Source organism: Columba livia, chromosome 2 (assembly GCF_036013475.1).
Source record: "Columba livia isolate bColLiv1 breed racing homer chromosome 2, bColLiv1.pat.W.v2, whole genome shotgun sequence".
Lineage (NCBI taxonomy): Eukaryota > Metazoa > Chordata > Aves > Columbiformes > Columbidae > Columba > Columba livia.
The window spans coordinates 162,822,578-162,838,584 of record NC_088603.1 but is presented as its reverse complement, the minus strand read 5'-3'; the positions used below and the strand labels follow the sequence as shown (position 1 = coordinate 162,838,584).

The 16,007-nt window shown below is 67.7% G+C and overlaps 1 protein-coding gene across 6 annotated transcripts in view; it reads right to left on the bottom strand.

Annotated features, from left to right (window-relative positions):
* The window catches only part of OPLAH (5-oxoprolinase, ATP-hydrolysing), a 43,290-nt gene that overhangs the window by 20,355 nt on the left and 6,928 nt on the right, over window positions 1–16,007 (bottom strand). For 5 of the 6 annotated variants that reach the window (XR_010470829.1, XM_065054712.1, XM_065054713.1 and 2 more), the window contains exons 4-17: window positions 15,506–15,629; window positions 14,443–14,638; window positions 14,201–14,366; window positions 14,001–14,139; window positions 11,282–11,349; window positions 10,031–10,299; window positions 9,834–9,946; window positions 7,290–7,460; window positions 5,834–5,971; window positions 4,078–4,216; window positions 3,875–3,987; window positions 2,462–2,613; window positions 1,466–1,626; window positions 1,292–1,393 (exon numbers count right to left, since the gene is read on the bottom strand). Coding sequence is in view for 5 of the 6 variants with exons in the window: in XM_065054712.1 (XP_064910784.1) it covers window positions 1,292–1,393; window positions 1,466–1,626; window positions 2,462–2,613; window positions 3,875–3,987; window positions 4,078–4,216; window positions 5,834–5,971; window positions 7,290–7,460; window positions 9,834–9,946; window positions 10,031–10,299; window positions 11,282–11,349; window positions 14,001–14,139; window positions 14,201–14,366; window positions 14,443–14,638; window positions 15,506–15,629 (2,051 nt within the window). In the remaining variant the exon portion in view is untranslated. The remainder of the gene's footprint in view (window positions 1–1,291; window positions 1,394–1,465; window positions 1,627–2,461; window positions 2,614–3,874; window positions 3,988–4,077; window positions 4,217–5,833; window positions 5,972–7,289; window positions 7,461–9,833; window positions 9,947–10,030; window positions 10,300–11,281; window positions 11,350–14,000; window positions 14,140–14,200; window positions 14,367–14,442; window positions 14,639–15,505; window positions 15,630–16,007) is intronic. The other variant, XM_065054716.1, reaches the window with a different exon arrangement.

Here is a 16,007-nt window from a genome sequence, read left to right as displayed (position 1 = left end):
TCCCTGTGCCCTGGGGGTGTCCCTGTGCCCTGGGGGTCCCTGTGCCCCGGGGGGGTCCCTGTGCCCTGGGGGTGTCCCTGTGCCCCAGGGGGGTCCCTGCGACCCAGTGGTGTCCCTGTGCCCCAGGGGTGTTCCTGTGCCCTGGGGGTGTCCCTGTGCCCCGGGGTGTCCCTGTGCCCCAGGGGGGTCCCTGCGTCCCAGTGGTGTCCCTGTGCCCTGGGGGTGTCCCTGTGCCCTGGGGTTGTCTCTGTGCCCTGGTGGGGGTCCTTGCACCCTGGGGGTGTCCCTGATTCCTGGGGGGTGTCCCTGCACCTCGTCGGTGTCCCTGTGCCCTCGAGGGGGTCCCTGCATCCTGGAGGTGTCTCTGCACCCCAGATGGTGGGTCCCTGCACCCCAGGGGGGTCTCTGCACCCCAGATGGTGGGTCCATGCACCCCAGCGGTGTCTGTGTGCCCTGGGGGGGGGTCTCTGTGCCCCAGGGGGGTCCCTGTGCCCTGGGGGGTCCCTGCACCTCAGGGGGTTCCCTGTGCCCTGGGGGTGTCCCTGTGCCCGGGGGGGTCTCTGCATCCTGGGGGTGTCCCTGCAACCCAGATGGTGGGTCTCTTCACCATGGGGGGGTCCCTGTATCCTGGGGGGTCCCTGTGCCCTGGGGGTGTCCCTGCACCCCGGGGTTGTCCCTGTGCCCTAGGGGGTCCCTGTATCCTGGGGGGTCCCTGCACCCCAGGGGTGTCCCTGCACCCCAGGGGGGTCCCTGCACCCCAACGGTGTCCCTGTGCCCTGGGGGTGGTCTCTGTGCCCTCGAGGGGGTCCCTGCATCCTGGGGGTGTCTCTGCAAACCAGATGGTGGGTCCCTGCACCCCAGGGTGTCCCCATGCCCAGGGTGTCCCTGCACCCCAGGGTGTCCCCATCTGCGCCCAGGGTGTCCCTGCACCCCAGGGTGTCCCCATGCCCAGGGTGTCCCCATGCCCAGGGTGTCCCCGTGCCCAGGGTGTCCCTGCACCCCAGGGTGTCCCCATGCCCAGGGTGTCCCCGTGCCCAGGGTGTCCTTGCACCCCAGGGTGTCCCCATGCCCAGGGTGTCCCTGCGCCCAGGGTGTCTCTGCACCCCAGGGTGTCCCTGCACCCCGGGGTGTCCCCATGCCCAGGGTGTCCCTGCACCCCAGGGTGCCCCCGTGCCCAGGGTGTCCCCATGCCCAGGGTGTCCCCGTGCCCAGGGTGTCCCCACGCCCAGGGTGTCCCCGTGCCCAGGGTGTCCCCGTGCCCGGGGTGCCCGGCACTCGGCCGGCGGCTCACGGGGGTGATGACGGTGAGGTCGGGCAGGTGGCTGCCGCCGGCGCTCGGGTGGTTGCTCAGGATCACGTCCCCGTCCCGCAGCTCCTCGCCCAGGTGACGGATCTGCAGGGCACCGGGGGCGTTGGGGACTGTCCGGGGGGTCCCAGGGGGTGGTCCCGGGGGTCCAAGCCCCACCTGGAACTGCACGGTCTCCTGCATGGCGCCCAGGTGCACCGGGATGTGGGGCGCGTTGGACACCAGCCCCCCGTCCGGCCCAAACAGCGCGCACGAGAAGTCCAGGCGCTCCTTGATGTTGGTGGAGATGGCCGTGCGCTGCAGGACACGGCCCATCTGCTCTGAGGGGACATCAGGGGACATGGGACATGGGACACGGGGTCAGGGGACATGGCTGTGCGCTGCAGGACACGGCCCATCTGCTCTGAGGGGACATGGGACACGGGACATGGGGTCAGGGGACATGGCCGTGTGCTGCAGGACACGGCCCATCTGCTCTGAGGGGACATCAGGGGACATGGGACATGGGGTCAGGGGACGTGGCCATGTGCTGCAGGACACGGCCCATCTGCTCTGAGGGGACATGGGGACGTGGGACATGGGACACGGGACATGGTGACATTGACCTTGGGCTGAGCTCACTGGGGACAGTGACACCGACCTTGGGCTGAGCTCACTGGGGACAGTGACACTGACCTTGGGCTCAGCTCACCCGGGACAGTGACACTGACCTTGGGCTCAGCTCACCAGGACAGTGACACTGACCTTGGGCTGAGCTCACCAGGACAGTGAAACGGACCTTGGGCTGAGCTCACTGGAGACAGTGACATTGACCTTGGACTCAGCTCACCAGGACAGTGACATTGACCTTGGGCTCAGCTCACCAGGATGGTGACATTGACCTTGGGCTCAGCTCACCAGGACAGTGACATTGACCTTGGGCTGAGCTCACCAGGATGGTGATATTGACCTTGGGCTCAGCTCACCAGGACAGTGACATTGACCTTGGGCTGAGCTCACCTAGGATGGTGACACTGACCTTGGGCTGAGCTCACCTAGGATGGTGACACTGACCTTGGGCTCAGCTCACCAGGACAGTGACACTGACCTTGGGCTGAGCTCACTGGGACAGTGACAGTGACCTTGGTACCCCCCGCCCCCCGTGCTGCCCCCAACCTGCGATGCTCATGAAGCGGTGGGAGAAGATGGAGAGCTGGACGGCGTCAAGCTGCGGCCCCACGGCGCGTGGGGTCCCTGAGCCCACGGCGATGTCGATGTCACCGAACTGGGTGATGCTGGCGGTGCAGCCCGGCTCCACCACGATGGTGCTGGGGGGACAGGGGGCGGCTCCGCGACATGGGGACACGGGGTTGACAGGGGTCCCACCAGCTCCCCGGGGTCCCACGAGCCCCTTGGGGTCCCCATCAGCCCCCCAGGGTCCCCACCAGCTCCCTGGGGTCCCACCAGCTCCCCGGGGTCCCACCAGCCCCTTGGGGTCCCCATCAGCCCCCCAGGGTCCCCACCAGCTCCCTGGGGTCTCACCAGCTCCCCGGGGTCCCACCAGCTTCTTGGGGTCCCTGCCAGACTCGTGGGGTCCCACCAGTTCCCCAAAGTCCCCACCAGCTCCCTGGGGTCCCCACCAGCCCTCCAGGGTCCCCATCAGCCCCCTGGGGTCCCCACCATCCCCTCAGGGTCTCACTGTCCCACTGGGGTCCCCACTGGCTCTCTGGTGTCCCCAACATCCCCCCAAGGTCCCCACCTTTCCCTTGGATTCCCGCTGTCCCTCTGGGGTCCCCATTGGCTCTCTGGGGTCCCATCACCCCCTTGGGGTGCCGCTGTCCCCCTGGGGTCCCCATTGGCTCTCTGGGGTCCCATCTCTCCCACAGAGTGCTGCTGTCCCCCTGGGGTCCCCATCGATTTTCTGGGGTCCCCATTGGCTCTCTGGGTCCCCCCAACCCCTTGGGGTCCTGCTGTCCCCCTGGGGTCCCCATTGGCTCTCTGGGGTCCCATCAGCCCCTTGGGATCCCGCTGTCCCCCTGGGGTCTCCATTGGCTCTCTGGGGACCCCATCACCCCGCTGGGGTCCCCATTGGCTCTCTGGTGTCCCCATCACCCCCCTGGGGTCCCTATTGGCTCTCTGGGTTCTCCATCCCCTCCTGGGTCCCACTACCCCCCTGGGGTCTCCACTGGCTCTCTGGTGTCCCCATCACCCCTATGGGGTCCCCATTGGCTCTCTGGGGTCCCCATCACCTCCCTGGGGTCCCCATTGGCTCTCTGGGGTCCCCCCATCCCCTTGAGGTCCTACTGTCCCCCTGGGGTCTCCATTGGCTCTCTGGTGTCCCCATCACCCCCCTGGGGTCTCCATTGACTCTCTGGTGTCCCCATCACCCCCCTGGGGTCTCCATTTGCTCTCTGGTGTCCCCATCACCCCCCTGGGGTCCCCATGGACTCTCTGGTGTCCCCATCACCCCCCTGGGGTCTCCATTTGCTCTCTGGTGTCCCCATCACCCCCCTGGGGTCCCCATTGGCTCTCTGGTGTCCCCATCACCCCCCTGGGGTCCCCATTATCTCTCTGGTCCCCCGTGCCCACCTGTTCTTGTCGATGAGGATGGCGGGGCCGGGGATGCTGTGGCCGCAGCCCAGCTCCTCCAGCAGGAACACCGGGGTGTCCATGTACCCCTCCTCGAAATAGCACCGCGTCACCTGCGGGACCCCGCGGGTCACCCCGGTCCACGGGACCCCCGCGTCCCCAGACCCCCCCGGACCGCCCGCACCCCCCAAACCCCCTCTCACGGTCTCCACGCGGGGCAGTTTCCCGCTGGGCTCCAGGGGGGTGTCGCAGCTGACGCCGCTGCTGCCGGTGCCGCGGACGCGCACGTCGTCCACCAGCACGGCGCGGCCCGGGATGGTGAAGCCGAACTCCGCCTGGTACCTGCGGGATGGGATGGGGTGACGCTGCGGGGAGGGGACACCGGGGCACCCCCCGGCACAGCCGGTGCGGTGCGGTGCTGCCGGAGTGGGGATCACGGTGCTGGTAAAGGGATCGTGGTGATGAGACAGGGATCACGGTGCCCAGATGGGGACTGTGGTGCCGGGAGGGGATGGTGGCACCAGGACAGGCATCGTGGCACGGGGATGGGGATCATGGTGCTGGGATGGGGATCATGGTGCTGGGACGAAGATCATGGCACCAGGATGGGAATCATGGTGCTGGGATGGGGATCATGGTGCTGGGATGAAGATCATGGCACCAGGATGGGAATCATGGTGCTAGGATGAGGATCATGGTGCTGGGACGGGGATTGTGGTGCTGGAATGAAGATCATGGCACTGAGACGGGGATCATGGTTCCAGGATGGGGATCATGGTGCTGGGATGGGGGTCACGGTGCTGGGATGGGGGTGACAGTACTGGAATGGGGGTCGCAGTACTGGGATGGGGTGACAGTGCTGGGATGGGGTGACAGTGCAGGGGTGGCAGTGCTGGGATGGGGGTCGCAGTACTGGGATGGGGTGACAGTGCTGGGATGGGGTGACAGTGCAGGGGTGGCAGTGCTGGGATGGGGTGGCAGTGCTGGGACAGGGTGACAGTGCAGCGGTGACAGCGCCAACACAGGGCTGGCAGTGCTGGGATGTGGTGACAGTGCTGGGATGGGGGTTTCAGTGCAAGGGTGACAGTGCAGGGGTGACAGTGCTGGGTGACAGTGCTGGATGGGGTGGCAGTGCTGGGACAGGGTGGCAGTGCTGGACGGGGTGGCAGTGCAGGAACAGGGTGGCAGTGCTGGGTGGGGTGGCAGTGCCGGGACAGGGTGGCAGTGCTGGGACAGGGTGGCAGTGCCGGGACAGGGTGGCAGTGCTGGGACAGGGTGGCAGTGCCGGGACAGGGTGGCAGTGCTGGACGGGGTGGCAGTGCCGGGACAGGGTGGCAGTGCCGGGACGGGGTGGCAGTGCCGGGACAGGGTGGCAGTGCCGGATGGGGTGGCAGTGCTGGGACAGGGTGGCAGTGCTGGACGGGGTGGCAGCGCTGGGACAGGGTGGCAGTGCCGGATGGGGTGGCAGTGCTGGATGGGGTGGCAGTGCCGGATGGGGTGGCAGTGCTGGATGGGGTGGCAGTGCTGGACGGGGTGGCAGTGCCGGATGGGGTGGCAGTGCTGGACGGGGTGGCAGTGCTGGATGGGGTGGCAGTGCTGGGACAGGGTGGCAGTGCTGGGACAGGGTGGCAGTGCTGGACGGGGTGGCAGTGCTGGATGGGGTGGCAGTGCTGGGACAGGGTGGCAGTGCCGGATGGGGTGGCAGTGCTGGATGGGGTGGCAGTGCTGGGACAGGGTGGCAGTGCTGGGACAGGGTGGCAGTGCCGGACGGGGTGGCAGTGCTGGGACAGGGTGGCAGTGCCGGGACAGGGTGGCAGTGCCGGACGGGGTGGCAGTGCTGGGACAGGGTGGCAGTGCCGGGACAGGGTGGCAGTGCTGGATGGGGTGGCAGTGCTGGGACAGGGTGGCAGTGCCGGACGGGGTGGCAGTGCCGGATGGGGTGGCAGCGCGGTGCCGCACCGGCTGGTGAAGGCGGCCAGGAAGTCTCCGGCGCGGCAGGAGCGGTCGGTGGGCGGGTGGCCCTTGGCCGAGCACATCAGGGCGCAGTCGGTGCCCTCGTAGCGCAGGTGCAGGAACCCCTCGGTGCGGATCTGCTCCCTGCGGGCCCGGCGTGTCACCGCGGCGCCCGTGGCACCGCTGCTGGCCCCAGGTGCCCCCGTGACACGGGCGATGTCCCCATGTGCCCTGGGTGGTGTCGCCATGTGCCCCAGTGTGATGTCCCCATGCGCCCCTGTGCTCTGGGGTGATGTCCCCATGCCCCAGCGTGATGTCCCCATGCACCCCTGTGCCCTAGGGTAATGTCCCCATGCCCCAGGGTGATGTCCCCATGCCCCGGGTGATGTCCCCATGTGCTCCTGTGCCCTGAGGTGATGTCCCCATGCCCCAGGTGATGTCCCCATGCGCCCCTGTGCCCTGGGATGATGTCCCCATGTGCCCCGGGCGGTGTCCCCATGTGCCCCTGTGCCTGGGGTGATGTCCCCATGCCCCATGGTGATGTCCCCATGTGCCCCTGTGCTCTGGGGTGATGTCCTCCCCATATGTCCCCAGGCAGTGTCCCTGTGTGTCCCCATCCTTGTGCTGCTGTCCCCATGTGTCCCTGGGTGGTGTCCCCATGTCCCCATGCCCATGCTGCTGTCCTCGCGTGTCCCCAGGCAGTGTCCCCGCATGTCCCCATGCCCACGTTGCTGTCCCCACATGTCCCCAAGGTGTCCCTCGGTGGTGTCCCTGTGTCCCCATGCCCACGCTGCTGTCCCCACGTTTCCCCAGCTGGTGTCCCCATCCCCGCGCTGCTGACCCTGCATGTCCCCATGCCTGCACTGCTGTCCCCACATGTCCCCAGCCGGTGTCCCCATGCCCGCGCTGCTGTCCCCGTGTGTACCCGCACTGCTGTCCCTGTGTGTCCCCACGGTGTCCCCATGTCCGTGCTGCTGTCCCCACATGTCCCCAAGGTGTCCCTGGGTGGTGTCCCCATGTCCCCATGTCCATGCTGCTGTCCCCACATGTCCCCGGGCAGTGTCCCCGACTGTCCCCATCCCCGCGCTGTTGTCCCCAGGCAGTATCCCCATGCCCGCGCTGCTGTCCCCACATGTCCCCAAGGTGTCCCTGGCTGGTGTCCCCATGTCCCCATGCCCGCGCTGCTGTCCCCGTGTGTCCCCAGGCAGTGTCCCCATGTCCCCATGCCCACACTGCTGTCCCCGTGTGTCCCCACGCTGCCGCCCCCCCGTGTCCCCAGGTGACCCCTGTGTCCCCCGTACCCCCCGTGTCCCCAGGTGTCCCCCCGTGACCCCAGGTGACCCCCACGTCCCCCCGTGTCCCCAGGTGACCCCCGTGTCCCCAGCTGCCCCCCCGTGTCCCCAGCTGCCCCCTGCGTCCCCCGTGTCCCCCGTGTGCCCCGGTGTGGCGGTGCGCGGCTGACCCGGAGAAGCCCTGTTGGCGCAGCGCGTCCCGGCAGCGCCGCCGCAGCGCGTCCAGCCGCGCGTCCAGCCGGGCGAAGCTCTGCGGCTCGTAGCGCAGCGCGCACGGCTCCTGCGCCTCCTGCACCACGTCCGCCAGCGCCAGCCCCAGCGCCGACAGCAGCCCGCTGTGCCTGCCGCACACCGCACCGCCGCTGCCGCGCCATAACCGCACCGGCACCGCCGCGCCATAACCGCACCGGCACCGCTGCGCCGGCGCCGCTGGCACCGCCGCGCACAGCGGATGCTGGGAACCAGGGGCACCCCGCACCAAACAACAGGGAACCCAGGGACACCCCAGACCCAACAATGGGGCACCAGGGACACCCCAAACCCAACAATGGGGAACCCAGGGGTACCCCACACCCAACAATGGGGAACACAGGGATACCCCACACCCAACAATGGGGAACCCAGGGGTACCCCAAACCCAACAATGGGGAACACAGGGATACCCCACACCTGGAAACAGGGAACCCAGGGACACCCCAACCCAACAATGGGGAACCCAGGGACACCCCAAACCCAACAATGGGGAACACAGGGATACCCCACACCCAACAATGGAGAACCAAGGGGTACCCCACACCCAACAATGGGGAACCCAGGGGTACCCCAAACCCAACAATGGGGAACACAGGGATACCCCACACCTGGAAACAGGGAACCCAGGGACACCCCAACCCAACAATGGGGAACCCAGGGACACCCCAAACCTGGAAACAGGGAACCCAGGGACACCCCAACCCAACAATGGGGAACCAAGGGGTACCCCACACCCAACAATGGGGAACCCAGGGACACCCCACACCCAACAATGGGGAACCTGGGGATACCCCAACCCAGTAACCAGGCACCAGGGACACCCCACACCCAACAGTGGGGAAATCGGGGGATACCTCAACCCAACAATGGGGAACCCAGGGGTACCCCACACCCAACAATGGGGAACCCAAGGATACCTCAACCTAACAATGGGGAACCCAAGGATACCCCACACCCAACAATGGGGCACCTGGAGACACCCCAAACCTGGAAACAGGGCACCCAGGGACACCCCACACCCAACAATGGGGAACCCAGGGACACCCCAAACCTGGAAACAGGGAACCCAGGGACACCCCAACCCAACAATGGGGAACCTGGGGATAGCCCAACCCAGTAACCAGGCACCAGGGACACCCCACACCCAACAATGGGGAACCCAGGGACACCCCACACCCAACAATGGGGAACCCAGGGATACCCCAAACCCAACAATGGGGAACCCAGGGACACGCCACATCCAACAACAGGGATCCCAAGGATACCTCAGCCCAACAATGGGGCAGCTGGGGACACCCCAAACCTGGAAACAGGGCACCCAGGGACACCCCACCCAGCAATGGGGAACCCAGGGGTATCCCAAACCCAACAACGGGGAACCCAGGGATATTTCAACCAAACAATGGGGCACCTGGGTACACCCCAGACCCAACAATGGGGAACCCAGTGGTACCTCAGCCCAACAACGGGGAACCCAGGGATACCACAACTCAACAATGGGGAACCCAGGGACACCCCAGACCCAGCAACAGGGAACCCAGGGATACCCCAAACCCAACAATGGGGTACCAGGGACACCCCACACCCAACAATGGGGAACCCATGGACACCCCAGACCCAACAATGGGGAACGCAGGGACACCCCACACTCAACAATGGGGAACCAAGGGGTACCCCACACCCCACAATGGGGAACCCAGGGACACCCCACACCCAACAATGGGGAACCCAGGGACACCCCACACCCAACAATGGAGAACCCAGGGGTACCCCACACCCAACAATGGGGAACCTGGGGATACCCCAACCCAGTAACCAGGCACCAGGGACACCCCACACCCAACAATGGGGAACGCAGGGACACCTCATACCCAACAATGGGGAATCCAGGGGATACCCCAACCCAGTAACCAGGCACCAGGGACACCCCACACCCAACAATGGGGAACCCAGGCGTACCTCAACCCAGCAACAGGGCACCATGGACACCCCACACCCAACAACGGGGCACGAGGAACACCCCACACCCAACAATGGGGAACCTGGGGGTACCCCACACCCAACAATGGGGAACCCAAGGATACCCTAAACCTAACAACAGGGAACCCAGGGACACCCCAGACCCAACAATGGGGTACCCTGGGGACACCCCAAACCTGGGAACGACACAGGGCACTCCAAACCCAGCCCCTGGGGCACCCCAAACCCAGCACATCCCCTGGGGACCAGGACACCCCAAACCCAGACACAGGGCACCCCAAACCGAGCACATCCCCTGGGGACCAGGACACCCCAAACCCAGATCTGTCCCCAGGGACACCCCAAACCCAGTGCTCATGGCCCCCCAGCCCAAGCGCATCCCCCAGGGGGGTCCAGCCCCCCACCCCAGAGGGTGCCCCCACCCCCCAGGACCCCATTTGTGTGGTGCCGGCAGAGGGGGGGTCCCCGAACCCCAAACCTACTTGTGGATGAAGACGCGGCTCATGCCGAGCGCGCGGGCGATGGCGCAGGCGTGCTGCCCCCCTGCGCCCCCAAAGCACGCCAGCACGTGCTGCGCCGTGTCGTGCCCCCGCGCCTGGGGACACACACACACCCCGCGGGGTGACACCGGCGACACCGGCAGCGCCATCACCCCCAGGCCCCCGGCGCCCCGTCCCACCTGCGTGAGCGCGCGGATGGGCCGGCACATGGCCTCGTTGGCCACCCGCACGAAGCCCATGGCCACCTCCTCCACCGAGGGCTCGGCGCCGGGGCCGGGGCCGCTGGTGGCGTTGAAGGCGGCGATGTCGGCGGCCATGGCGCGGAAGGCCCGCGCCGCCGCGTCCCGGCACAGCGGCTGGTCCTCGCCCGGCCCGAAGATGCGCGGGAAGAACTCGGGGAGCAGGCGGCCCAGGCACAGGTTGGCGTCGGTGACCGTCAGGGGACCCCCTGGGGACGGGGACGGGACGGTGAGCGGGGGGACCCCCGGGTGGGGACACTGAGGGTGGGACCCCCTGAGGGAGATGGGACCATGAGGGTGGGACCTCTGGGTGGGGATGGGGACAGTGAGGGTGGGACCCCTGGGTGAAGATGGGACCCCTTGGGTGGGGAGGGGACAGTCAGGGTGGGATCCCCTGGGTGGGGATGGGATGGTGAGGATGGGACTCCCTGAGTGGGGTGGGATGGTGAGGGTGGGACCCCCGGGTGGGGATGGGATGGTGAGGTTGGGACCCCCTGGGTGGGGTGGGACCATGAGGGTGGGACCCCCTGGGTGGGGATGGGGACAGTGAGGGTGGCCCTGCAGTGGGATCCCCGGGGTGGGGAGGGGATGGTGAGGGTGGGACCCCTGGGTGGGGTGGGATGGTGAGGATGGGACCCCCTGAGGGAGATGGGACCATGAGCATGGGACCCCCTGGGTGGGGATGGGATGGTGAGGGTGGGACCCCTGGTAGGGATGGGATGGTGAAGGTGGGGACAGTGAGCGTGGGACCCCTGGGTGGGGACAGTCAGGGTGGGACCCCCAAGGGACATGGAACGGTGAGGGTGGGACCCCCTGGCTGGGGATGGGGACAGTGAGGGTGGCCCTGCAGTGGGACCCCCGAGGTGGGGAGGGGATGGTGAGGGTGGGACCCCCTGCATGGGGACAGTGAGGGTGGGACCCCCTGAGGGAGATGGGACCATGAGGGACCCCCTGGGTGTGGAGGGGACAGTGAGGGTGGGACCCCTGGTGGGGATGGGGACACTGAGGGTGACCCTGCAGTGGAACCACGAAGGTGGCGAATGGACAGGGAGGGTGGCCCCACAGTGGGACACGCTGCGTGGTTACGGGGACAATGGGTGACAAGCTGGGTGGTTATGAGGACAATGGGGGTGACACACTGGGTGGTTATGGGGACGCTGGGGGTGACCCGTCGGTGTCACCGTCACCCACCCTTGCGGTAGCAGGCAGGGCCGGGGTTGGCACCCGCAGACTCAGGACCGACCACGTAGAGCCCAGACCTGGGGGGACAGGAGGGTCCTGGCTTGGCGACCGCAGCTGCCACAGCACCCATGGGTGACCCCCACCCACCCGTGCTGCCGCCGCTCTGCTGAGCCCCCTCGTCCCTCCACACCCTGCCCACAGCACCCATGGGTGCCCCCCACCCACCCGTGCTGCCGCGGCTCCGCTGAGCGCCCTCGTCCCTCCACACCCTGCCCACAGCACCCATGGGTACCCCCCACCCACCCGTGCTGCCGCCGCTCTGCTGAGCCCCCTCGTCCCTCCACACCCTGCCCACAGCACCCATGGGTGCCCCCCACCCACCCGTGCTGCCGCCGCTCTGCTGAGCCCCCTCGTCCCTCCACACCCTGCCCACAGCACCCATGGGTGCCCCCCACCCACCCGTGTTGCCGTGGCTCCGCTGAGCGCCCTCGTCCCTCCACACCCTGCCCACAGCACCCATGGGTGCTCTGAGCCCCCCACCCACCCAAAACCACATTTGCCACCACGGCCCCAGCTCCACCGAGCCCCCTTATCCCTGTGTCCTGGCCAAGGGTGCCCCCACCCATCGGCGCCACCTGAAGCCACCGCAGCCCCCTGAACCCCCGCCCACCCGCAGCACCCATGGGTGCCCTGAGCCCCCTACCCATCTGAATCCATGTGTCACCATGGCCCAGTTCCACCAAGCCCCTTTTCCCTCTGTGTCCTACCCACGGGTGCCCCCACCCATCGGTGCCACCTGAAGCCCCCCACCCACCCGCAGCACCCATGGGTGCACAATTCCCCCACCCATCTGAATCCATGTGTGTCACCACAGCCCAGCTCCACCAAGCCTCTTGTCCCCCTGTGTCCTGCCCATGGGTGCCCCCACCCATCTGTGCCACCTGAAGCCACCGCAGCCCCCATGTGCCCCCACTCACCCGCAGCACCCATGGGTGCCCAGTTCCCCCACCCATCTGAATCCATGTGTGTCACCACAGCCCTGGCTCCATCGAGCCCCTTGTCCCCCTGTGTCCTGCCCATGGCACCCATTGGTGCCCCCACCCATCGGTGCCACCTGAAGGCACCACAGCCCCACTGAACCCCCGCCCACCCGCAGCACCCATGGGTGCCCAGTTCCCCCCACCCATCTGAATCCATGTGTCACCATGACCCAGTTCCACCAAGTCCCTTGTCCCCCTGTGACCTACCCATGGGTGCCCCCACCCATCGGTGCCACCTGAAGCCACCGCAGCCCCCTGAACCCCCGCCCACCCGCAGCACCCATGGGTGCCCTGAGCCCCCCACCCATCTGAATCCATGTGTCACCATGGCCCAGTTCCACCAAGCCCCTTTTCCCTCTGTGTCCTACCCACGGGTGCCCCCACCCATCGGTGCCACCTGAAGCCCCCCACCCACCCGCAGCACCCATGGGTGCACAATTCCCCCACCCATCTGAATCCATGTGTGTCACCACAGCCCAGCTCCACCGAGCCTCTTGTCCCCCTGTGTCCTGCCCACGGGTGCCCCCACCCATCGGCGCCACCTGAAGCCACCGCAGCCCCCATGTGCCCCCACTCACCCGCAGCACCCATGGGTGCCCAGTTCCCCCACCCATCTGAATCCATGTGTGTCACCACAGCCCTGGCTCCATCGAGCCCCTTGTCCCCCTGTGTCCTGCCCATGGCACCCATGGGTGCCCCCACCCATCGGTGCCACCTGAAGGCACCACAGCCCCACTGAACCCCCTGCCCACCCGCAGCACCCATGGGTGCCCAGTTCCCCCCACCCATCTGAATCCATGTGTCACCATGACCCAGTTCCACCAAGTCCCTTGTCCCCCTGTGACCTACCCATGGGTGCCCCCACCCATCGGTGCCACCTGAAGCCACCGCAGCCCCCTGAACCCCCGCCCACCCGCAGCACCCATGGGTGCCCAGTTCCCCCCAACCATCTGAATCCATGTGTCACCATGACCCAGTTCCACCAGGTCCCTTGTCCCCCTGTTACCTACCAATGGGTGCCCCCACCCATCGGTGCCACCTGAAGTCCCCCACCCACCCGCAGCACCCATGGGTGCCCAGTTCCCCCACCCATCTGAACCCATGTGTCACCATGGCCCAGCTCCACCGAGCCCCTTGTCCCCCTGTGTCCTGCCCACAGGTGCCCCCACCCATCTGTGCCATCTGAACCCCCCGCCCACCCGCAGCACCCATGGGTGCCCAGTTCCCCCACCCATCTGAATCCACGTGTCACCATGGCCCAGCTCCACCGAGCCCCTTGTCCCCCTGTGACCTGCCCATGGCACCCACGAGTGCCCCCACCCATCAGTGCCACCTGAAGCCCCCGCCCACCCGCAGCACCCATGGGTGCCCAGTTCCCCCCACCCATCTGAACCCATGTGTCACCATGGCCCAGCTCCACCAAGCCCCTTGTCCCCCTGTGTCCTGCCCACAGGTGCCCCCACCCATCGGCGCCACCTGAAGCCACCACAGCCCCCTGAACCCCCGCCCACCCGCAGCACCCATGGGTGCCCTGAGCCCCCCACCCATCTGAATACATGTGTGTCATCACAGCCCTGGCTCCACCGAGCCCCTTGTCCCCCTGTGTCCTGCCCATGGCACCCATTGGTGCCCCCACCCATCGGTGCCACCTGAAGCCACCACAGCCCCCCGGGGCGCCCCCCACCCACCTGAAGAAGAGGCGGGAGCCTCCTCCGGCCGCCACGGTGTTGATGTCGAGCTGCGGCGCCTGGATGGTGACGCCGGCTGTGGTGGCCTCGAAGACGTGCTCCAGGTCCCCGGCGTAGCGGCTCACGTCGGTGGAGGTGCCTGGGGAGGGGGGTCAGCACCGCGCGGCGCGTGCCGCCCCGCCGCCCCCCCCGCTGCTCACCGCCCATGTCGAAGCCGATGACCGGCCGGCCCTCCTGGCGCCGGAACGCGGTGGCGGCGTAGCCAACCACGCCGCCCGCCGGCCCGGACAGGATGGCGCCCGCGCCGCCGAACTGCTCCATGGGGGTGAGCCCGCCGTCCGAGCGCATGAACAGCACCGGCACGTCCTGCGGCACGTGGCGACGGTGACGCCGGGGCCGCCGGCACCAGTAGCGACGCGGGGGGTTCGGCGGCGCGGCTCACCCGCAGCTGGTCGGCGAAGCCGGCGCGGAAGCCGCGCAGGTAGCGCTGCACGCAGGGCGTCAGGTAGGCGTCGGCGCACGCCGTGTAGCCGCGCGGCACCGCCCGCGCCATGGGCGCCACCGACGAGGACAGCGACACGTGCTGGAAACCCAGCTCCCGCGCCAGGGCCCCCACCTGCTCCTCGTGGCCCGGCCACCTGCGGGGACACGCAGGGACGGGGGTGACGGGGACACGCAGGGACGGGACATGGTGACGGGACATGAGGTGATGGGGACACAAGGTGATGGGACACGATGACAGTGGTGACGGGACACGAGGTGACAGGGACACACGGTGACAGGACACACAGTGATGGGGTCACACGGGTGACAGGGACACGGTGACGTGGGTGATGGGGACACACAGTGAAAGGGACACACAGGTGACGGAGACACACGGGTGACCCGGACACATAGGTGACAGGGACATGTGGGTGACAGGGACATGCAGGAGACGGGGACACATAGGTGATGGGACATGCAGGTGACAGGGACATGTGGGTGACAGGGACACACAGTGACAGTTACATGGGGGTGATGAGGACACACGGTGACAGGGACATGCGGGTGACAGGTACACGCAGGTGACGGGGACACAAGGGTGACGGGGACACACGGTGACTGGGACACGTGGGTGACACACGGTGATGAAGACACACGGTGATGGGGACACATGGTGACGGGGACACACAGCAACAGGGACATGCGGTGACGGGGACATGCGGTGACAGGGACACGCAGGTGACAGGGACACGCAGGTGACGGGTACACGCGGGTGACGGGGACACGCGGTGACCTGGAGACATGGTGAGAGGGACACATGGGTGATGGGGACACACGGGTGATGGGACACGTAGGTGATGGGGACACATGGTGATGGGGACACACGGGTGACGGGGACACAAGGTAACAGGGACATGCATGTGACGGGGACACGTGTGTGCCGGGGACACACGGTGATGGGGACACACAGCACCGGGGACACGCGGTGCCGGGGCCAGGGGTGCCGGTGTGCCGGGACTCACGCGTAGGAGTGCAGCAGCAGCACAGCCAGGCTGCGGATGCCGCGCGCCAGCACCCGCTCCAGCTCCGGCCGCAGCGCCGACAGCTCCAGCGGCCGCTGCACCAGCAGCGCCGGCCCCGTGGTGCCTGCGGGCAGGCCCGGTCACCGCGGCGTCCCCATCGTCACCCGTGGTGGCGTCCCCATTGTCACCCCACGGTGGCGTCCCCATCGTCACCCCCGCGATGGCCATCCCCATTGTCACCCCACGGTGGTGTCCCCATCGTCACCCCACGGTGGCGTCCCCATTGTCACCACGGTGGCCATGCCCGTTGTCACCCCCACGGTGGCGTCCCCATTGTCACCACGGTGGCCTTCCCCATCGTCACCCCACGGTGGCGTCCCCACTGTCACCGCTGTGGCCATCCCCATTGTCACCCCCACGGTGGCATCCCCACTGTCACCCCTACAGTGGCATCCCCAGCTGTCACCACGGTGGCGTCCCCATCGTCACCCCCACAGTGGCC